Source organism: Dysidea avara, chromosome 3 (genome assembly GCF_963678975.1).
Source record: "Dysidea avara chromosome 3, odDysAvar1.4, whole genome shotgun sequence".
NCBI classification, from domain to species: Eukaryota; Metazoa; Porifera; class Demospongiae; order Dictyoceratida; family Dysideidae; genus Dysidea; species Dysidea avara.
In genome coordinates this window covers 47,200,708-47,219,740 of record NC_089274.1, presented here as the reverse complement: position 1 = coordinate 47,219,740, position 19,033 = coordinate 47,200,708, and the positions used below count along the sequence as shown (strand labels likewise).

The window sequence follows — 19,033 nt, the reverse complement described above, 5'->3', positions numbered from 1 at the left end:
ATATTAGGCAGATAAATTTGTACACAAATGATGAAATCATTATGTTTGTTCTTTTAAGTTGTACCAATTTTAAAACCGTATTGTATACACTGAAACCTCTCTAATCTGACACTTCTGTAATGCAGAATACCTCTATATGTTTTCTATACCAAAAAGACTTGCTCTTTGTATTACTATGTATACCTCAATAATCCAACATCCTTACTAACCTGACACAATTTTCTTATCCTAATGAGTGTTGGATTATATAGTTTCACTGTAGTAGTTTTCGGTGTGGTTATCATAATAAGATTTTGGCTATAGCTAACCAGCTGTCAACAGGTTGTGTGTATTTGTATTGGTAGCTAAAATCAACTATTGAGGTGTGTTTCATCTAACAGGTGCAGTACTTGTTAGTGCTCAAACATGCAGGGATACAGGATCACTGAGTTTTCAAGAAGGATCAATAGTGGACCAATCCACAACTTATATTATACCATCATACAGGATTCCATGTGATGGAGTTGTGGTTGGGTGGGAATTTTGTTATCAGATTGTGAATGTTCCATCAGTGACATTTTATCCTAGTGTGTGGAGGTGAAATGTGAATAATTATTATACACTTGTACATGTTAGTACTGTGAATTATGTGCCACAAGCTGGATCAAGTGGTTTGAGTAGCATCTGTGCCCAATACAAACTCCCTGCTGATGAACAATTTAGTGTTCATATAAATGATGTTATTGGCTTATACACTACCACTAACTCACTAATATTAACTACTGTGACTACAGGTGACAGTAAACTTACATACAGTGTGGCAGGTAATCACAGTATTATTGATCCAACTGGAAGTGGAGTAAACCAAAGACATTTTCAAGTGGCCATTGTAGCTATTATAAGTGAGTAACATTATCTGTAGCTTGTGTACCCATTAGTAACTACTAATCTATCTGCATAACAAATATGTATTGTACCTGTTTATGTAGGTAGTATTGTTTCTACTTCAACTGTTTCAACCACTACCATTAGTAACAGGAACACTGGTAACAGTGTCACCTCTACAATCATCACTTCCACAATGAAAATGACTACAAGTGTTATTACTACCAGTAGTAGACCTAGTACTACTATTAAATCAACTACCACTCATCTACCATCATTGACATTATTATCAGTTATGTCATTGTCATCATTGTGGTCCTCAATTCCTATGCTTTTGACATCAATGACTTCATCATTGTCATCATTGACTATCTCACCATCATCAGTTTCATCATCTAGCTTTTTAATCTTCTCTTCCACCACAATGTACGTATCACCATCACCTGACCTGGTTTCATCATCATCGCTGTCATCAAGAACATTCTCATTCTTGTCAATAATACCAATGCCATCAACACTATCACCATCATCTTATAATATTCCTGAATCAGTTTCTTCAGAAAATTCAACAGTACCTACTATGACTGGTATCAATACCTCTACTTCAGTAAGTAGTATTATTCTACCAACTCATGTAGCACCAGCTGGTAATGATGGTTCAGTCACATTATTGGGAGCAGTAGTAGGAGGTGTCCTCGTGTTGTTACTGATACTTATTGTAGTGATAGTGTGTGTAGTTGTGGTGTACAGAAGAAAGCAATCATCACCTTTCAATTACACATACTTTCTCAGGGATAAAGGGAAAGGTAACCAAATATTTTAGTTTAAAACATGTGTGATCATAGTATATGTGTAGATGTTGATGTGAGGAGTAATGATTATGTTGAGTCCATCCTGGAATCTCCAAGCATAGATACAGAAAACAAAAATTCGCAGGTAACAAAATTTTGTGCAAACCTTTGCATGGTACTGTAGAGGAAGAGTATCAAGACACACATTAGTGTGTCGTGCAACCAAGAAAGTCGGTGACCACACCATGAGTATATTGACAGGAAGAAAGAAAACAGCCTTTTTCCATGGCCCCTTCTCCAAAGCATACCATTTCTGCATTATAGCTGTCTGCTAGGTAGGGTACGCCACACAGCAAATTTTATTAAATTCGCAACAGCCAATTGCGAGATATGGGTGTTCAAAGTTTCATTTTAATTTCTTCGTTTTTTTCTTCATTTATGGGTGCTTCAATTTCTTTTCGCACACTTTGCAAAAATTGCTATAAAATGCAAACATGTAACTTGATTGTCTCGATATTTGACACAAATGAAGAGCGTGTAATGGTGGATTCATGTACCAAGTTTGCTGTGTATCTTAGGAATATCCAAGGAGTTATGAGCATTTATTCTTGTAAAAAAGATCAAGCTTCTGTCATGGCTACAGGGTAAACCAAGTATAGAAATAACTTGAAAATTTGTATGTAGATAGGCTGATCATTGTAGCAGTGCCCTTTGATAGTTTGAAAAGCAATAGAGTTACAGCGACAAAGTTATAAAGCAAAAACCAAACAAGTGTAAAATCACGGGATTGAGATATTCTAATAGAGATAGCAGTCACCACGGGTAAAAAGGTGTACAAAAAATGGTGGAAAAAAACTTGCTAGAGTTCGAACCAGGGACCTTCATACCTAACACCTGCATCCTTAACCACTGAACCACTACTACCTTGGCTGATCACCTCCCTTAATTTCTGCTTTATAAATGAAATTTCTGGTTGAAATCTGCTTATAATCAAACGTTTGTAATTTCGTAGATCTATCAATAGAAGTACTAGATTGTTCTAGAACATTCTATGTATGTTCCATTAGAAGTCCTCAAAAAATGTGCACTCTATTAGAGTATTACAATCAAGACACACTATCCGGCTCCAAGAAGCCGGCGCGCCACACCGTGAGCATATTAACAGGAAGAAAGAAAACGCAATTTTCACACCTATGTAGCTCTGTGATCCCTTATTCAATTGGAACCAAATGTGCTAGATACGTGCCAGCCAGTTATGGGAGTCTACATACCAAATTTGAAGAAAATCGGTCCAGCCATTTCCGAGATACGAGCGAACAAAATTTCGTTTTAATTCTTCGTTTTTTCTTCTTCTACTTCTTCATTTCGCACACTTCGCAAAATCCGCCATAAAACACGAATGCGTGCTCCAATCGGGCTGAAATGTGGCACAGTTGAAGGGCTCATTAAGGCGGATCTCAGTACCAACTTTGGTAGGAATCCGATGAACATTCACGGAGGTATGACCGATTATGTGCGTAAAATAAGGTCGAAGGTCTGTCACGCCTACAGGGTAAACCACTTGGAGGAATGAGTTGAAAATTGATATGTAGATGGAGTAACCATCGTAGGAGTGCCTTTTTGTGGTTTGAAGAGAATCGAGATAAAGACCACGGAGATATGACACAAAATCCAACCTGTGTCACAATTACGCAATCGATTTTTATGAATGAAAACTATTAGTTTCCACGCCTACCAGGCAAACCGCTTAGAGCAATGAGCTGAAAGTCGGTGTGTAGCTGGAATAATCATCATAGAAAGTTCTTGCTGTAGTACAGAAGAATCGGAGTACAAACCACTGAGTCATGATTCGAAAGCCAACTACATGTTGCAAATGCGAGATCGAGATACTCTAATAGAACAGTCACCCTACAAAGAATTATATTACATTGCAAGTTACTCTGTAGGGAATTCAGCTACAACCAGTTAATCTGATAGACAATTCAGCTACAGGAAAGTCACCCTGTAGAGAGTTCACCTAGAAACAAATCACCCTGTAGAGGGATCAGCTAGAAGAAGTCACCTTGTAGAGAGTTCAGTTACAAAGAAACTATGCACCATGTAGAGAGTTCAGCTACGTAAAGATCACCCTATAGAGAGTTCAGCTGCAAATAAATCATCTTGTAGAGAATTCAGCTACAAACAAACCGCCCTGTAAAAAGATCAGCTAGAAGAAGTTACCTTGTAGAGAGTTCAGCTGCAAAGAAATCACCCTGTAGAGCATTTAAATCACCCTGCAGAGAGTTCGGCTGCAAACAGTTCACCCTGAAGAGAGATCAGCTAGAAGAGGTTACCTTGTAGAGCGTTCAGCTACAAAGAAACCATCATGTAGAGAGGTCAGCTGCAAACAAATCACTCTGTAGAGAGATCATCTACAAAAAGATCACCCTGTAGAGTGTTCAGCTAGAAGAAGTCACCTTGTAGAGAGTTCAGCTACAAAGAAACCACCATGTAGAGAGTTCAGCTGCAAACAAATCACCCTGTAGAGAAATCAGCTACAAACAAATTGCTCTGTAGAAAGATCAGCTAGAAGAAGTTACCTTGTAGAGAGTTCAACTACAAAGAAACTATCATGTAGAGAGATCAGCTACAAACAATTCACCCTGTAGAGAGTTCAGCAAGAAGAAATCACCTTGTAGAGAGTTCAGCTACAAAGAATCCATCATGTAGAGAATTCAGCTGCAAACGAATCACCCTGTAGAGAGTTTCAGCTACGAAAAGATCACTCTGTAGAGAGTTCAGCTAGAAGAAGTCACCTTGTAGAGAGCTCAGCTACAAGAAATCACCATATAGAGAGTTCAGTTGCAACCAAATTACCTTGTGGAGAATTCAGCTGCAAACAAATCGCCCTGTAGAAAGATCAGCTAGAAAGAGTTACCTTTTAGAGAATTCAGCTACAAAGAAACCATCATGTAGAGAGTTCAGCTACAAACAAGTTACTCTGTATAGAGATCAGCTAGAAGTTACCTTGTAGAGAATTCAGCTACAAACAATTCACCCTGTACAGAGATCAGTTTGAAGAAGTTCTTTGTAGAGAGTTCAGCTACAAACAAATCACCCTGTAGAAAGATCAGCTAGAAGAAGTCACCTTGTAGAGAGTTCAGTTACAAAGAAACCACCATGTAGAGCGTTCAGCTAAAAACAAATCACCTGTAGAGAGTTCAGCTACAGTACAAACAAATCCTGTAGAAATATCAGCTAGAAGAAGCCACCTTGTAGAGAGTTCAGTTGCAAAGAACCACCATGTAGAGAGTTCAGCTGCGAAGAAACCATCATGTAGAGAGTTCAGCTACAAACAAATCACCTGTAGAAATATCATCTAGAAGAAGTCACTTTGTAGAGTGTTCAGTTATAAAGAAACCACCGTGTAGAGTGTTCTGTAATAAATATATCTAATCCAAAACAGCCAAGCTGTAAAAAAAGAGTGCGGCCCTCAGAAAGGCTATGGTGAAAAAAGATGTGAAATCCAAGGTGGCGGCCAAGAAATGACTGTGATGGTAGGTTAATGGTAAAAATTTTAATAACGACAATTCAGGTGAATTTTGTGCCAAGACCAAGCGGCACCAAATTCACCTGAATTGTTGTTATTAAAATTTTTACCATTAACTTACCATCACAGCCATTTCTTGGCCGCCACCTTGGATTTCACATCTTTTCACCATAGCCTTTCTGAGGGCCGCACTCTTTTTTTACAGCTTGGCTGTTTTGGATTAGATTTCACTTCTTTTTGTATTTATATACCCCAAAGCCGGCCTATGGCCGGCTTTAGGGCTTTTTAACCTGTCATTTTTCTTTACTATAGGAAGAAGAAAAGATGAAGCAGGGTGATTTCTTTGTAGCTGACCTCTCTGCAAGGTGATCCTTCTAGCTGATCTCTCTACCGGATGACTTGTTTGTAGCTGAACTCTCTACAAGGTGATTTGTTTGTAGCTGAACTCTCTACAAGGTAACTTCTTATAGCTGATCTTTCTACAGGGTGATTTGTTTGTAGCCGAATTCTCTACAGGGCAATTTGTTTGCAGCTGAACTCTCTACATGGTAGTTTCTTTGTAGCTGAACTCTCTACAATGTGACTTCTTCTAGCTGATCTCTCTACAGTGTAACTTGTTTTTGTTTGTAGCTGAATTCTCTACAGGGCAATTTGTTTGCAGCTGAACTCTCTACATGGTAGTTTCTTTGTAGCTGAACTCTCTACAATGTGACTTCTTCTAGCTGAACTCTCTACAGTGTAACTTGTTTCTAGCTGAACTCTCTACAGGGTGAATTGTTTGTAGCTGAATTCTCTAAAAGGTAACTTCTTCTAGCTGATCTTTCTACAGGATGATTTGTTTGTAGCTGAATTCTCTACAGGGAAATTTGTTTGCAGCTGAAGTCTCTACATGGTAGTTTCTTTGTAGCTGAACTCTCTACAATGTACCTTCTTCTAGCTGAACTCTCTACAGGGTGACTTTTTTGTAGTTGAACCCTCTACAGGGTGATTTTCTTGTAGCTGAACTCTCTACAAGGTAACTTCTTCTAGCTGATCTTTCTACAGGGTGATTTGTTTGTCTCTACAGGGAAATTTGTTTGCAGCTGAACTCTGTACTTTGTAGTTTCTTTGTAGGTGAACGCCGGCTCTACAATGTAACTTCTTCTAGCTGAACTCTCTACAGGGTGACCTGAACTCTCTACAGGGTGATTTGTTTCTAGCTGAACTCTCTACAAGGTAACTTCTTCTAGCTGATCTTTCTACAGGGTGATTTGTTTGTAGCTGAATTCTCTACAGGGCGATTTGTTTGCATCTGAACTCTCTACATGGTAGTTTCTTTGTAGCTGAACTCTCTACAATGTAACTTCTTCTATCTGAACTCTCTACAGGGTGACTTGTTTGTAGCTGAACCCTCTACAGGGTGATTTGTTTCTAGCTGAACTCTCTACAGGGTAATTTGTTTGTAGCTGAACTCTCTACAAGGTAACTTCTTCTTTCTACAGGATGATTTGTTTGTAGCTGAATTCTCTACAGGGCAATTTGTTTGCAGCTGAACTCTGTACATGGTAGTTTCTTTGTAGCTGAACTCTCTACAATGTAACTTCTTCTAGCTGAACTCTCTACAGGATGACTTGTTTCTAGCTGATCTCTCTACAGGGTGACTTGTTTCTAGCAGAACTCTCTACAGTGGGATTTGTTTGTAGCTGAACTCTCTACAATGTAACTTCTTCTAACTGAACTCTCTACAGGATGACTTGTTTCTAGCTGATCTTTCTACAAGGTGATTTGTTTGTAGCTGAATTCTCTACAGGGAAATTTGTTTGCAGCTGAACTCTGTACATGGTAGTTTCTTTGTAGCTGAACTCTCTACAATGTAACTTCTTCTAGCTGAACTCTCTACAGGGTGACTTGTTTCTAACTGATCTCTCTACAGGGTGACTTGTTTCTAGCAGAACTCTCTACAGTGTGATTTGTTTGTAGCTGAACTCTCTACAATGTAACTTCTTCTAACTGAACTCTCTACAGGATGACTTGTTTCTAGCTGATCTTTCTACAAGGTGATTTGTTTGCAACTGAATTCTCTACAGGGCAATTTGTTTGTAGCTGAACTCTCTACAATGTAACTTCTTCTAGCTGAACTCTCTACAGGGTGACTTGTTTGTAGCTGAACTCTCTACAAGGTAACTTCTTCTAGCTGATCTTTCTACAGGGTGATTTGTTTGTAGCTGAATTCTCTACAGGGCGATTTGTTTGCAGCTAAACTCTCTACATGGTAGTTTGTTTGTAGCTGAACTCTCTACAATGTAACTTCTTCTAACTGAACTCTCTACAGGATGACTTGTTTCTAGCTGATCTCTGTACAGGGTGACTTGTTCCTAGCTGAACTCTCTACAGGTGATTTGTTTGCAGCTGAACTCTCTTACATGGTAGTTTCTTTGTAGCTGAACTCTCTACAAAGTGACTTCTTTTAGCTGATCTATCTACAGGATGACTTGTTTCTAACTGAACTCTCTACAGTGTGATCTGTTCATAGCGGAACTTTCTACTGGGTGATTTGTTTGCAGCTAAACTCTTTGCATGATTGTTTCTTTGTAACTGAAATACAAGGTAACTTCTTCTAGCTGATCTCTCTACAGGATGACTTGTACTCTCTACAGTGTGATCTGTTCATAGCGGAACTTTCTACTGGGTGATTTGTTTGCAGCTAAACTCTTTGCATGATTGTTTCTTTGTAACTGAACTCTCTACAATGTGACATCTTCTAGCTGATCTCTCTACAGGATGACTTGTTTCTAACTGAACTCTCTATAGTGTGATCTGTTCATAGCGGAACTTTCTACTGGGTGATTTGTTTGCAGCTAAACTCTTTGCATGATTGTTTCTTTGTAACTGAACTCTCTACAAGGTAACTTCTTCTAGCTGATCTCTCTACAAGGCAATTTGTTTGTAGCTGAATTCTCTACAGGGTGATTTATTTGAGCTGAACTCTCTACATGATGGCTTCTTTGTAGCTGAACTCTCTATTAGGTACCTTCTTCTAGCTGATCTGACTACAGTGTGACTTGTTTGTAGCTGAATTCCCTACAGAATAACTTGCAATGTAATATAACTGAGTAAATTATACATGCAGCTGAATGCTTTATTAGGGTGACTGTTCTATTAGAGTATCTCGATCTCGCATTTGCTGCATGTAGTTGCCTTTCGAATCGTAACTCAGTGATTTGTAATCTGATTCTTCTGTACTACTGCAAGAACTTTCTATGATGATTATTCCAGCTACATACTGATTTTCAGCTCGTTGCTCTAAGCGGTTTGCCTGGTAGACACGAAAACTAATAGTTTTTATATTCATAAAAATCTATCGCGTAATTTGACACAGGTTGGGTTTTGTGTCATATCTCCATGGTCTTTATCCCGATTCCTTTCAAACCACAAAAAGGCACTCATACGACGGTTGCTCCATCTACATATCAATTTTCAACTGATTCCTCCAAGGGGTTTACCCTGTAGGCGTGACAGACCTTCGACCTTATTTTACGCAAATAATCGGTCATAACTCCGTGAATGTTCATCGGATTCCTACCAAAGTTGATACGGAGATCCGCCTTAATGAGCCCTTTACATGTGCCAAATTTCAGCCCAATCCAAGCACGCATTCGTGTTTTATGGCGAATTTTGCGAAGTGTGCGAAATGAAGATGAAGAAAAAAACGAAGAAATTAAAACGAAATTTTGTTCGCTCGTATCTCGGAAATGGCTGGAGCGAGTTTCTTCAAATTGGTATGTAGACTCCCCTAACTGGGTGGCACATCTCTAGCAAATTTGGTTCCAATCGGATAAGGGATCACAGAGCTACATAGGTGTGAAAATTGCGTTTTCTTTCTTCCTGTTAATATACTCACGGTGTGGCGCGCCGGCTTCTTGGGCCGCACGACACACTATCGTGTGTCTTGATGTATTATATATATATATATATATATATATATATATATAATTTGTACATTTACTGATAAAATCAGAAATATTTAAAGTATTTAACATCTGCTTCATCCGGCCGGCTTTGGGGTATACAAACACAAAAAGAAGTGAAATCTAATCAAAAACAGCTAAGCTGTAAAAAAAAGGTGCGGTCCCAAAAAGGTCATGGTGAAAAAGATGTAAAATCCAAGGTGGCAGCCAAGAAATGGCTGTGATGGTAGGTTAATGGTAAAAATTTTAATAATGACAATTCAGGTGAATTTGGTCTTGGCACAAAATTCACCTGAATTGTCGTTATTAAAATTTTTACCATTAACCTACCATCACAGCCATTTCTTGGCCGCCACCTTGGATTTCACATCTTTTTTCACCATGGCCTTTTTGGGGCCGCACCTTTTTTTACAGCTTAGCTGTTTTTGATTAGATAATATTATCAAATATTGAATTAAATCATGCAATGAAATACATTTATAAGTCTGTCTTCAATAATCATCATTGTATCTGCATAGAAAAGAAGAAATGTGAGTAAAAACAAACCTTAGTCAGCCATAGGCCTTATAAAGTACAAAAAGAAGTGAAATCCACACAAAAACATCCAAGCTGTGAAAAAATGGTGTGGCCTTATAAAACCTGGGTGAAAAAGTTGTGAAATCAAAGGTGGCGACCAAGAAAAGGCTGCAATGATGTTAATGCTAAAAAATGTTAATAATGGCTGTGTGCATTGTTAAAATTTATTAGCATCAACATCATTGTAGCCATTTCTTGGCTGCCACTTTGGATTTCACATCTTTTTTCACCCTGGCATTTTTTGGAGGTTGCGTGGTCAGCTTTGGGTATTTCTTTTAACTTGTCCTTTTTTCTTTACTATAGGAATGAGGATTATGAGATTTTTAATTACTTGTTTAGCTACACAGGGAAAGGTGTATGTAGCTGAAATTTCTACAGGGACTTATAATGTAGTCCTTGCTGAACTTTCTACAGGATAGTTGTCTTGTGGCTGGACTCTCCTGTAACATAACTGTATGAACTCTTTACAGAGGGAGTTTTTTGCAGTTGAACTCTCTAAAGGGTGACTCGTTTCTATAGCTGATCTCTCTACAGAGGGTGATTTGAAATGTAGTTGAACTGCCTACAGGGTGACTTGATCTGTCTACAGGATGACTTGTTTCTAGTTGTATCTCCATACAGGGTGACTTGTTTCTCTCTACATAGTGACTTGAAATGAACTTGAACTCTTTACAGGGAGACTTGTTTCTAGGTGATCTCTCTACAGGGTGATTTGTTTGTAACTAAACTCTCTACACGGTGACTTGTTTCTAGCTGATCTCTTTACAGAGTGACTTTTTTCTAGCTGAAGTCTCTACAAGGTGACTTGAAATGTAGCTGAACTCTTTGCAGGGTGACTTGTTGCTTGCTGATCTCTCTACAGGGTGATTTGTTCCTAGTTAAACTCTCCACAAGGTGACTTGCATCTCTCTACAGGGTGATATGTTTCTAGCTGATCTCTCTACTGGTTTCGAGCTAAACTCTCCACAAAATGATGTATTTCTAGTAGAATTCTCTACAGGGTGATTTGAAATGTAATTGAATGCTCTAAAAGATGACTTGTTCTTCTCTGATCTCTCTACATGGTAACTTGATTCTAGCTAATCTCTTTGCAGGGTGACTCATTTGTAATTGAGCTCTCTACAGATAGAATGGTTAGACATCGAAACACAGGTTCTACAAACTTGAAAGGCCCTGTGTTGTGGTGTGTAAGTGAAGCAAGGGTGCTACTACAGGGCCTGGGGGTTTCTAAATTCTGTGGAACCCTGTGTTTTGATGTCTAACTAATTTAGACCACAGCTCGTTGTTGTACTTTCACTGATGCTTGTTCTACCTTCACGGCTGCTTGTGACATGAAAAATGTTGCGTTCATTTGTATTAAAACACCCTTGTAACGGAACTTGCTATCCAGGTAAATTCCCATGCATTGCCAATGTTATAGACGCGTAATCCCCAGAACAGCGATCTATTGAGACATAAACAAGGGATCTACAGAATTTGGACACCTGTAAGTAGCCAATACATTCGAGTATTTCACCTTGCTGTGGTCTAATGTAACTGAACTCTACACAATAGCTGAATTGTAGCTGACTCTCTACAGGATGACTTTTTTGTAATTCTATACTGGTGCAGAGTTAAAACTCCACAAGACATAGTTGAATGCTTTAATAAAAGAAAAAAAAGAAACTATGCCAATTTTTGAGGTATCATATCTTGAAAATACTTGACATGATTTTGTTGTAATTTGGTATGTGAAGTAGTGACATTGGAGGACTTTTCTGCAGCAAAAATCGTCTCATTTGGAATTGACGGCACAGAGCTACAAATGCATTTTCTTCATCTCATTATACTCTTGGTGTGGCATGCTGACTTCTTGGGCTGCACAACACACTACCGTATGTCTTGGTGACTGTTCTATTAGGGTATTTATGTGTAGGTAAATAAAGTATAGTTATCCGAACCCTCAGACAATGGCAAAAGTGTTCAGAAAACAAAAGTATATACAGATATACTCTAATAGAGAACATACCTACAAACAATTAACAATATAAAGTGTACCAAATTCATTGCTCTTTTTGACTGTGCTTGTGTGCACATTGATTACCAAAGTTGATTTGTTCTCATTACATTGTTTAGCCACACAACATAGATGACTATGGAACAGTTGAAATGTTTGCTGTTTGTGAAAATCACACAAATGATCATTGTAAAGCATTAAAGTCACACTATTATTCAACATTGGGTACAAGTACCAACCTAATAAATGACACACCAATGGCAAGCCCTACCAGTATCCACAGTGTATATGCTAACCATCCAATTATCAACTCCGACGAACCATTGTATGAGGATCCAGGCCATAGGGAAGATGAAATTTACAGTTGGTTTAAAGATAGAAAGATTTCTAAGCTAAGGCCACATAAAATCAGGTAAGTTAATTGATACAACAATAATTACCTTATACAGTACCGCTCAAATGCAATGTAGTCTCGCGAGAGTGCAAGCAATTTAAATAACTCACCTTTTTCAGAGCCTGGCACCTGTTTCACTCATGAGTTTTCATCCCAAACGAAACAGAATGAATACACATGAGCAAAACAGGTGCCACACCCTTTAATTAGTGTGTTGATTAATCACTCGCACTCTCACAAGACAATGTTGCATTTGAGCGGTGCCATAATTGTTAAACATCACACAGAACATATGGTGCTCTTGGATCCGGTGAATTTGGGGTGGTCCATTTGGGTAAGTGGACTGATGGTTCTGCTGATCCTATACAAGTAGCAGTGAAGACTCTCAATTCAAAATCTTCAGACTCAGACAGGGTGAAGTTTCTGAGGGAGGCAGCCATTATGGGTCAGTTTCAACACAACAATGTAGTACAGTTACATGGAGTAGTGACTGAAGAGGAGAACATGATGATTGTACTGGAGTATATGGCTAGGGGAGATCTACAAAATAATTTGCTCAATCTGCAACACAAGTACGTAAGCTTAGTACAACCATATCATGCCCATGTAGTTAACAATCTTGTGGTCATTCTAATTTTAGTGTTATCACTGAAATGTCACATGAGCTGCTAAGCTATTGCCGACAAATTGCATCAGGATTGGAGTATTTATCAAGGAAGCTATTTGTACACAGAGATCTGGCTGCAAGAAACATATTGTTGTCTGATGATTATGTGTGCAAGGTGCTAATGCACAAATGTTGTTATATTAGTTAATGTGTGATACCATCTAAGGTCAAAGGGGAAAGTTTCATGCTGTGCTAAAGTGTGCTATCTTTTCCATCAAAGTCTACTTTATTTTCCTTTGTATGACAATAAAGCACGCTTTGTGTGAATGTCACACAACCATGATCAGGACCCACGGAGACACTGAAATGACCACAATTACCCCCACTAAAAAAAGCTGTCAACAACATTACCATAGTAATTAACAACAAATTAATGGCTACACACACAAATGCTTGTAATTCCACTATAATAATTATACCTTAAATTAAACTGTCCATAACTGTAAGTCCTTGGTTAGATTCAGAGGCTGCTTCATATTGATGCCTTCAACTTTGTCACATTGATGGTCACACTCGCAAACAGTGATCAGGTAGACGTACAAACTGTCCATTACACATGTACACCGTAGCTAGCCTTCCTCAGTCATTCTCCTCATCCTCCTCTGGATATGACGGATCACAAATTATTTGGTTAATGGCTACAATAAACCTTCTGTTAATCACAAGTAGGCACTAGTTTTTTCACTGCCATCATGGCACTCCAGGTTGTAATAAAATGTATTAACAGTTAACTTCTTCTTGATTGCAACTCCAGATTCATACGTTGAAGCACTGCTTATGCTCGTGCACTACAGAAACTATAGCACTTTCCCGTATTGCACTTGCCGTGATGCTTTAACTAGTATGTAACGAAAACTTTAGGGATTTCAAATCTGAGTAGGGATCATGGAAATAAAGTGTAATGTTACCCTTTATTTTACTAAAGTGTGATGTTACCCTTTATGTTACCCTTTAAATTACTTACACCTACCCTTTACCATTTCTACTCCTACATATGTTAGTCACATAGTTTCATTAGCTTGTCAATAGTAGACTGAGGTGAGGTCCACTATAGCTGCAGGTGTAAGTAATTTGTTTCATTACTGTTTGCTTCAATGCTCTACTCATTTTTTGTTTACTATTTGTAACATAATTTATGACTGGTACACCAGCATCAAATACAAAGAAGAAATGGCACCAAACATATCATAAAACTGTTTTGGCACATTTTCAGTACACAACTCTACTATCATTTGCTGAAAAACAATGTGGCCATTTTACTTCACTTTCAGCCAATTTCTGCCCCATAGAGCACTCAAATGCAATCCCTAGGACAACACTCTATTAGAAGAGTCAATAGAAACTACAGTACCTAATATACATAGCACTCACTGATTAAATTTTCACAGATCATGGTAAGTGTAATGTGGTCACTGAAAGTAAAATTCTTGAAAGAATTTTTGAGCTTATTTAACCATTATTGCCAAGTTGATGCATAGTTTATCATCAGGGATATTTCAAAAAAGTCATGAGGGCAGGAGGTCATTTTTCATATTTCATAAATAAAGGTATATACATGGTACAACATTTAAAGGCATTTTTGAAAACAGCTGCAATCTGACTTGAGCTTTTGCCTACCTCATGCACCAACAGTCCAACCAAATAAAATACACACTGTGTTATCCATACTGTTAACAATTGAATTAGTAGTTACTCTTGTCCTATATAGACTGAATTCAATACCAAAGATGAAATCTTGTCAAAATAGTTGAAAGTACTCCTGATTCTTTTCAAGTAAACAATTCCTCAAAATTCATTGAAGGAGCTACAGATACAACAGTCATCATTGTGTTTGTTACACACACTAAGACCAGAGGTGGAAGAAAAATCTTTCTTTAGGGTAGTTAGACTTATCCAGGGGATGACATGCCTTAAATTTAACTTGAAGGAAGCTTGTCACTCAAGGGAGTCTGGGGGCATACCTCCAGGAAATTTTGAAAATTAGGCCCTCTGAGATTGAATGTGTTAGTGATTTTAATCAGTATGATTACTGCATCAAAGTGACTGCTCTATTAGGGTATCTCAATATTTAGGTCAACGTTGAAACCGGGTCACTACTGCTGACCCGGATGACCCACTGACCCGGATAGCAATCCGGGTCAGACCCGGATGTGGCCCGGATTAATTAAAGCTGAGACGTGTTTCGGCTAGTCTCGGGTGAGCGAACGAGTCTACATTTTGAGCGTTCGATTCGTGTTGAGTAAATATTGCAACTTCAGCCTAGCTGTAGGTTGAAGACCAAAAAAAAAAAAAAGGTCTTCACCTACTGACAATAGCTACCCCTCACCATAGATACCCTCAGTTTCGTGCTACATACTGCACTTACTAACAAATAGGCGTGGCTGAGCATATGTTAGTAATGCGATAAGTGGGCGTGGCTCACGAAAGAGCTACGCGATAGCGTTTATAAGTTCCACGTCGTCAAACGAACAATTTCGTTTCTCACGTGATCCAATCCGGGTCAGACCCGGATAAATTGTAAACCGGGTCAGATCCGGATGACCCGGAGAAAATGTGACCCGGATGACCCGACCCGGTTTCAACGCTGATTTAGGTACTTATACTAAGTTATACAGTTGACAGTCAGAGGAATAGCCCCCTTCCTGCAGGAAATTTTGATAATAGACCCTCCAAAATTGAATATGAGTGTGATTCAAGCAGTACAGTTAACATTAATATTTGTTGACTGTTCTATTAGAGTTTATCAATCTTGACGCATGTTCAATGACAGCTGAAGAGGTGCTAAGCCCCTCCATAATCTCTTTGAAAGGGGGCTAGCCCTCCTTTTCTGTGCCCCTGCAAAGACATTACAATAGTTCTATGAAAAACAGGAGCAATGATTATCACACGAGCAATACTGAATTATGATTTTTTGCTCAATTCCTAAAAACTCAGTGGGCAATGATGATAAACTGTGAATCAACTTGGCCTGACCTTAAAAAGTGTGGTAATCTACAGTATCAGCTTAATATCTCAGTGCATGATCTGAAACACTCACAGTTTAAAGAGAGAAACTACTTTGATGATGTTTAAAATTGTGTATGCTGTTTTAAACTTGCTATTTTAATGTTTGCCATATTTATTGCAAACTACAAAGACATTGTAATAACATGATAGAAAGCAGAACTACAAAGGGCAATACAAAATAGTGTTTTGATTTGTCTTCTGTAAATGCTGTCACATGCAAGATTATATGTGTGTATATAAGATTGCTGATTTTGGAATGGCAAGAGATGTGTTTGAAGATTACTACATTAGACCAGAATCCAAGATACCTGTGAAGTGGACAGCTCCCGAGGTTAATAGTGTATTGTTTCATGTTAACTTACTACACATCATCAACATAGGCATTATACTTTCGCAAGTATTCAGTACAAAGTGATGTTTGGAGTTTTGGATGTGTACTGTATGAAATATGGAGTATTGGACATAGACCATTTGAGAATATTAACACCACTCAGGTTGTATATCATCTGGTCAACCAGTTTGTCATTATCAGTTATATTACAGTATCTAGAGAAGATAATGGATGGTTGTAGACTGCCACCACCTCCAGGTTGTCCTAGGGAGATCTATCATATCATGATACAATGTTGGTTAGTTACCTTACTGATCAATGATGGATAGCATATGAATTGTTGTTTGACAGGCATCCTGATCCCAAAGCTCGACCATCTTCTGAAGCTTTAGTAAGGATGTTACTAAAATCAGACAGGTTGTTGTTACATTGGTCAGATGAAGATAAGATGGTAGCTAGTGAAGCTACTATACTGGGTAAACCACTGTCTTTTGGAGAACAACTTTATGAAGACCTGCAGAAACTTCATGTCGTTACATAATTAATAAATTTGCTTTTGTACATCTGTGTAGTTGTGTAGTGAGTAGCTACATGTATGGCTAGTTTGAAATTATTGTTTACTGAATATTAATGCTCAATCAACAATGAAGTTCCTGTGATACCTAGTGCATGTATACAACATTTCCTGGTGCTTGTGAAACTTGCATTTTACTACCTACATATAGGTAATAGCTAGTATTTTAAACAAACTAAGATAAAGGTTTGTTGTAATTGATCTGCCACAAGACATCACCCCACTTAACACTATTACTATAGAGGATATGACAAGATTCTCAAGGTTTCATATTCTAGAATTGATGTGTGCAAATTTAGTTTCTTCCCTGCTACTGTTAAATTATGGAACAGTTTACTGTGCTCTGATCTGCTGTGCGGTTGGATAATCTTGGAAGATTTCATACTGCTTTAATGGATTGTCATTGTGTTGTTAATTATTTTTTATGAACTTAATTTATTACTTATAACTACTATACTTTAACTTACTTATTTTATAGCTAAGTACATATTATATTGCACATATTATACTCTTAGAATCCTGCAATTACTATACTAATAAAGACATCTACCCTAGTGGACTCTTGTAATTGAATTGCTGTAAGCTTTGTGATTTCCAAATGATGGAAAATGTATGAGTACAACTTGTCCCTAATGATGCATGAATCATATATCTATAGTATGTCTGCATATAATCTAGTAGTTACACAGTTTTGATGAGTGCCATGCATACATATTGGGTCTAACTTAGGCATGAGGCTATTATGCTCCAAAAATTTAGCATGCTTTTGAGCAGTGTTCAAAATAATCACCTATTATGCTTTTGAGAATTGCTCATTATTCCCAAAATTATGCCATGCACCATAATCCATAAAATTGGCTAATAATGCCAGTTTATTGCTGTATCAGACCATTTTCATTGATGCCTTTTAAGCTTCAAATTCTTTACCTGGTTGCTGTATTAGAGTATTTCATTTCAATGTGACTGCTTTATTAGAGTAAATAATATTCAGTAACTGTTCTATTAGAGTTTCTGACTACTCTATTAGAGTATCTCGATCTTTTTTTCAGATTTTCCTACTGTTAAAGTTTTATAATCACCGCAAAATGCTAGCATAATTCCTGATTGCCGCGCATACTTATTAGGCTGTTGATATTTAGCCGGTCACCGGCTAAGGATTTCTAGATTTATTTAAGGCCACTCCAAATAAATTCTCTGTTTCCCGTCCACCGCCCGCATCTGGTTACTGCCAACTCTATTCCATTATTCCGTATTCTTCCATTATTTTCCGATTATTCTTGCATACTGATAGGCTCATTAAAAGCTATCTTGAAACAGTGTCAGCTCTGCTATCAAGTCAGCACAAACTTCATGTTTGAGTTATTTTTGCAACTTACAAAGAAGGAACAAGCATGCTTTTATGCAGCCTTTTTGGCTGTGCCAGGCAAATAATGACTTGAAAAGCTAGCTAATCTTATAATGAAATCACTCAAATCAGTAATGGAAATGGACCGCTCGCCCCGCATGCAAATATACCTGAGTCCAGGACGGGAAACAGAGAATTTATTTGGAGTGGCCTAACCGGTCACGGCAAAGACCGGCTATACAGAGCTAGGGTTGGCCCGGCTTCGCCGGGACGCTCGCTTCACTCCCTCCAACCCTATAGCTCGCCTCGAACTCACCCAAAAACTTACCTTCACACAACTAGTGTGTTTGATACTCGAGTTATATAGGTGACACTTCTAATGTTTATACAACAAACGACCGGCTAAATATATTTTTGAATGTTTAGCCGGTGACCGGCTAAATATCCACTTCGTTTAATCGTACCTATTATGCCCGAAATTATGCTGGCATAATTGCCACATCGATCCTTAGTCTAACTCTAAAATAATTTAACAACACAACTCACTACCTGCAGGGGCGGATCCAGGGGGGGGAGGGGGGGCTGAAGCCCCCCCCCTTCACTTTTAGGCTTTAATATGCTGAGTATTATAATGAAATTTTGTCTTAGCATAATTATATGATCACTAATAATACAAATACTCATAAAACCACCTTATAAACATCTTTCCAAGGTATTATCAGTGGATTTATGCTAAAGTTTATGCAACAAGGACCCGGATCAGCATTGGAGGTGTACAAGATCGAGATACTCTAATAGTAGCGATTTCCAACCAACCAATTTTTCACACATATTTTTGCTACTTAAATTACATACCTGCAATAAATGTTTCACAAGCTGCCGTTCTAGTTAATGGTAGTCAGTGCTTCGTACTTCGTAATGCACTTTACTGGATTAAAATCCATGTGGTATTTATTGAAATATGTCAAATCAAAATTTGAGAAATAAATATCCCCATAGGAATCCCATACAAA

General features: G+C 38.1%; 1 protein-coding gene across 1 annotated transcript; it reads left to right on the top strand.

The window, feature by feature from the left end:
* Nucleotides 1-582: 582 nt before the first annotated feature.
* LOC136251337 (tyrosine-protein kinase Src42A-like) lies at nucleotides 583-16,772 on the top strand. Its single transcript, XM_066043777.1, has 10 exons — nucleotides 583-881; nucleotides 969-1,670; nucleotides 1,721-1,800; nucleotides 11,823-12,115; nucleotides 12,385-12,669; nucleotides 12,738-12,879; nucleotides 16,012-16,101; nucleotides 16,151-16,264; nucleotides 16,314-16,399; nucleotides 16,453-16,772. The coding sequence occupies exons 2-10, from the start codon at nucleotides 1,061-1,063 to the stop codon at nucleotides 16,640-16,642; spliced, it is 1,890 nt and encodes a 629-aa protein (XP_065899849.1). The 5' UTR covers nucleotides 583-881; nucleotides 969-1,060; the 3' UTR covers nucleotides 16,643-16,772.
* Nucleotides 16,773-19,033: the final 2,261 nt, after the last annotated feature.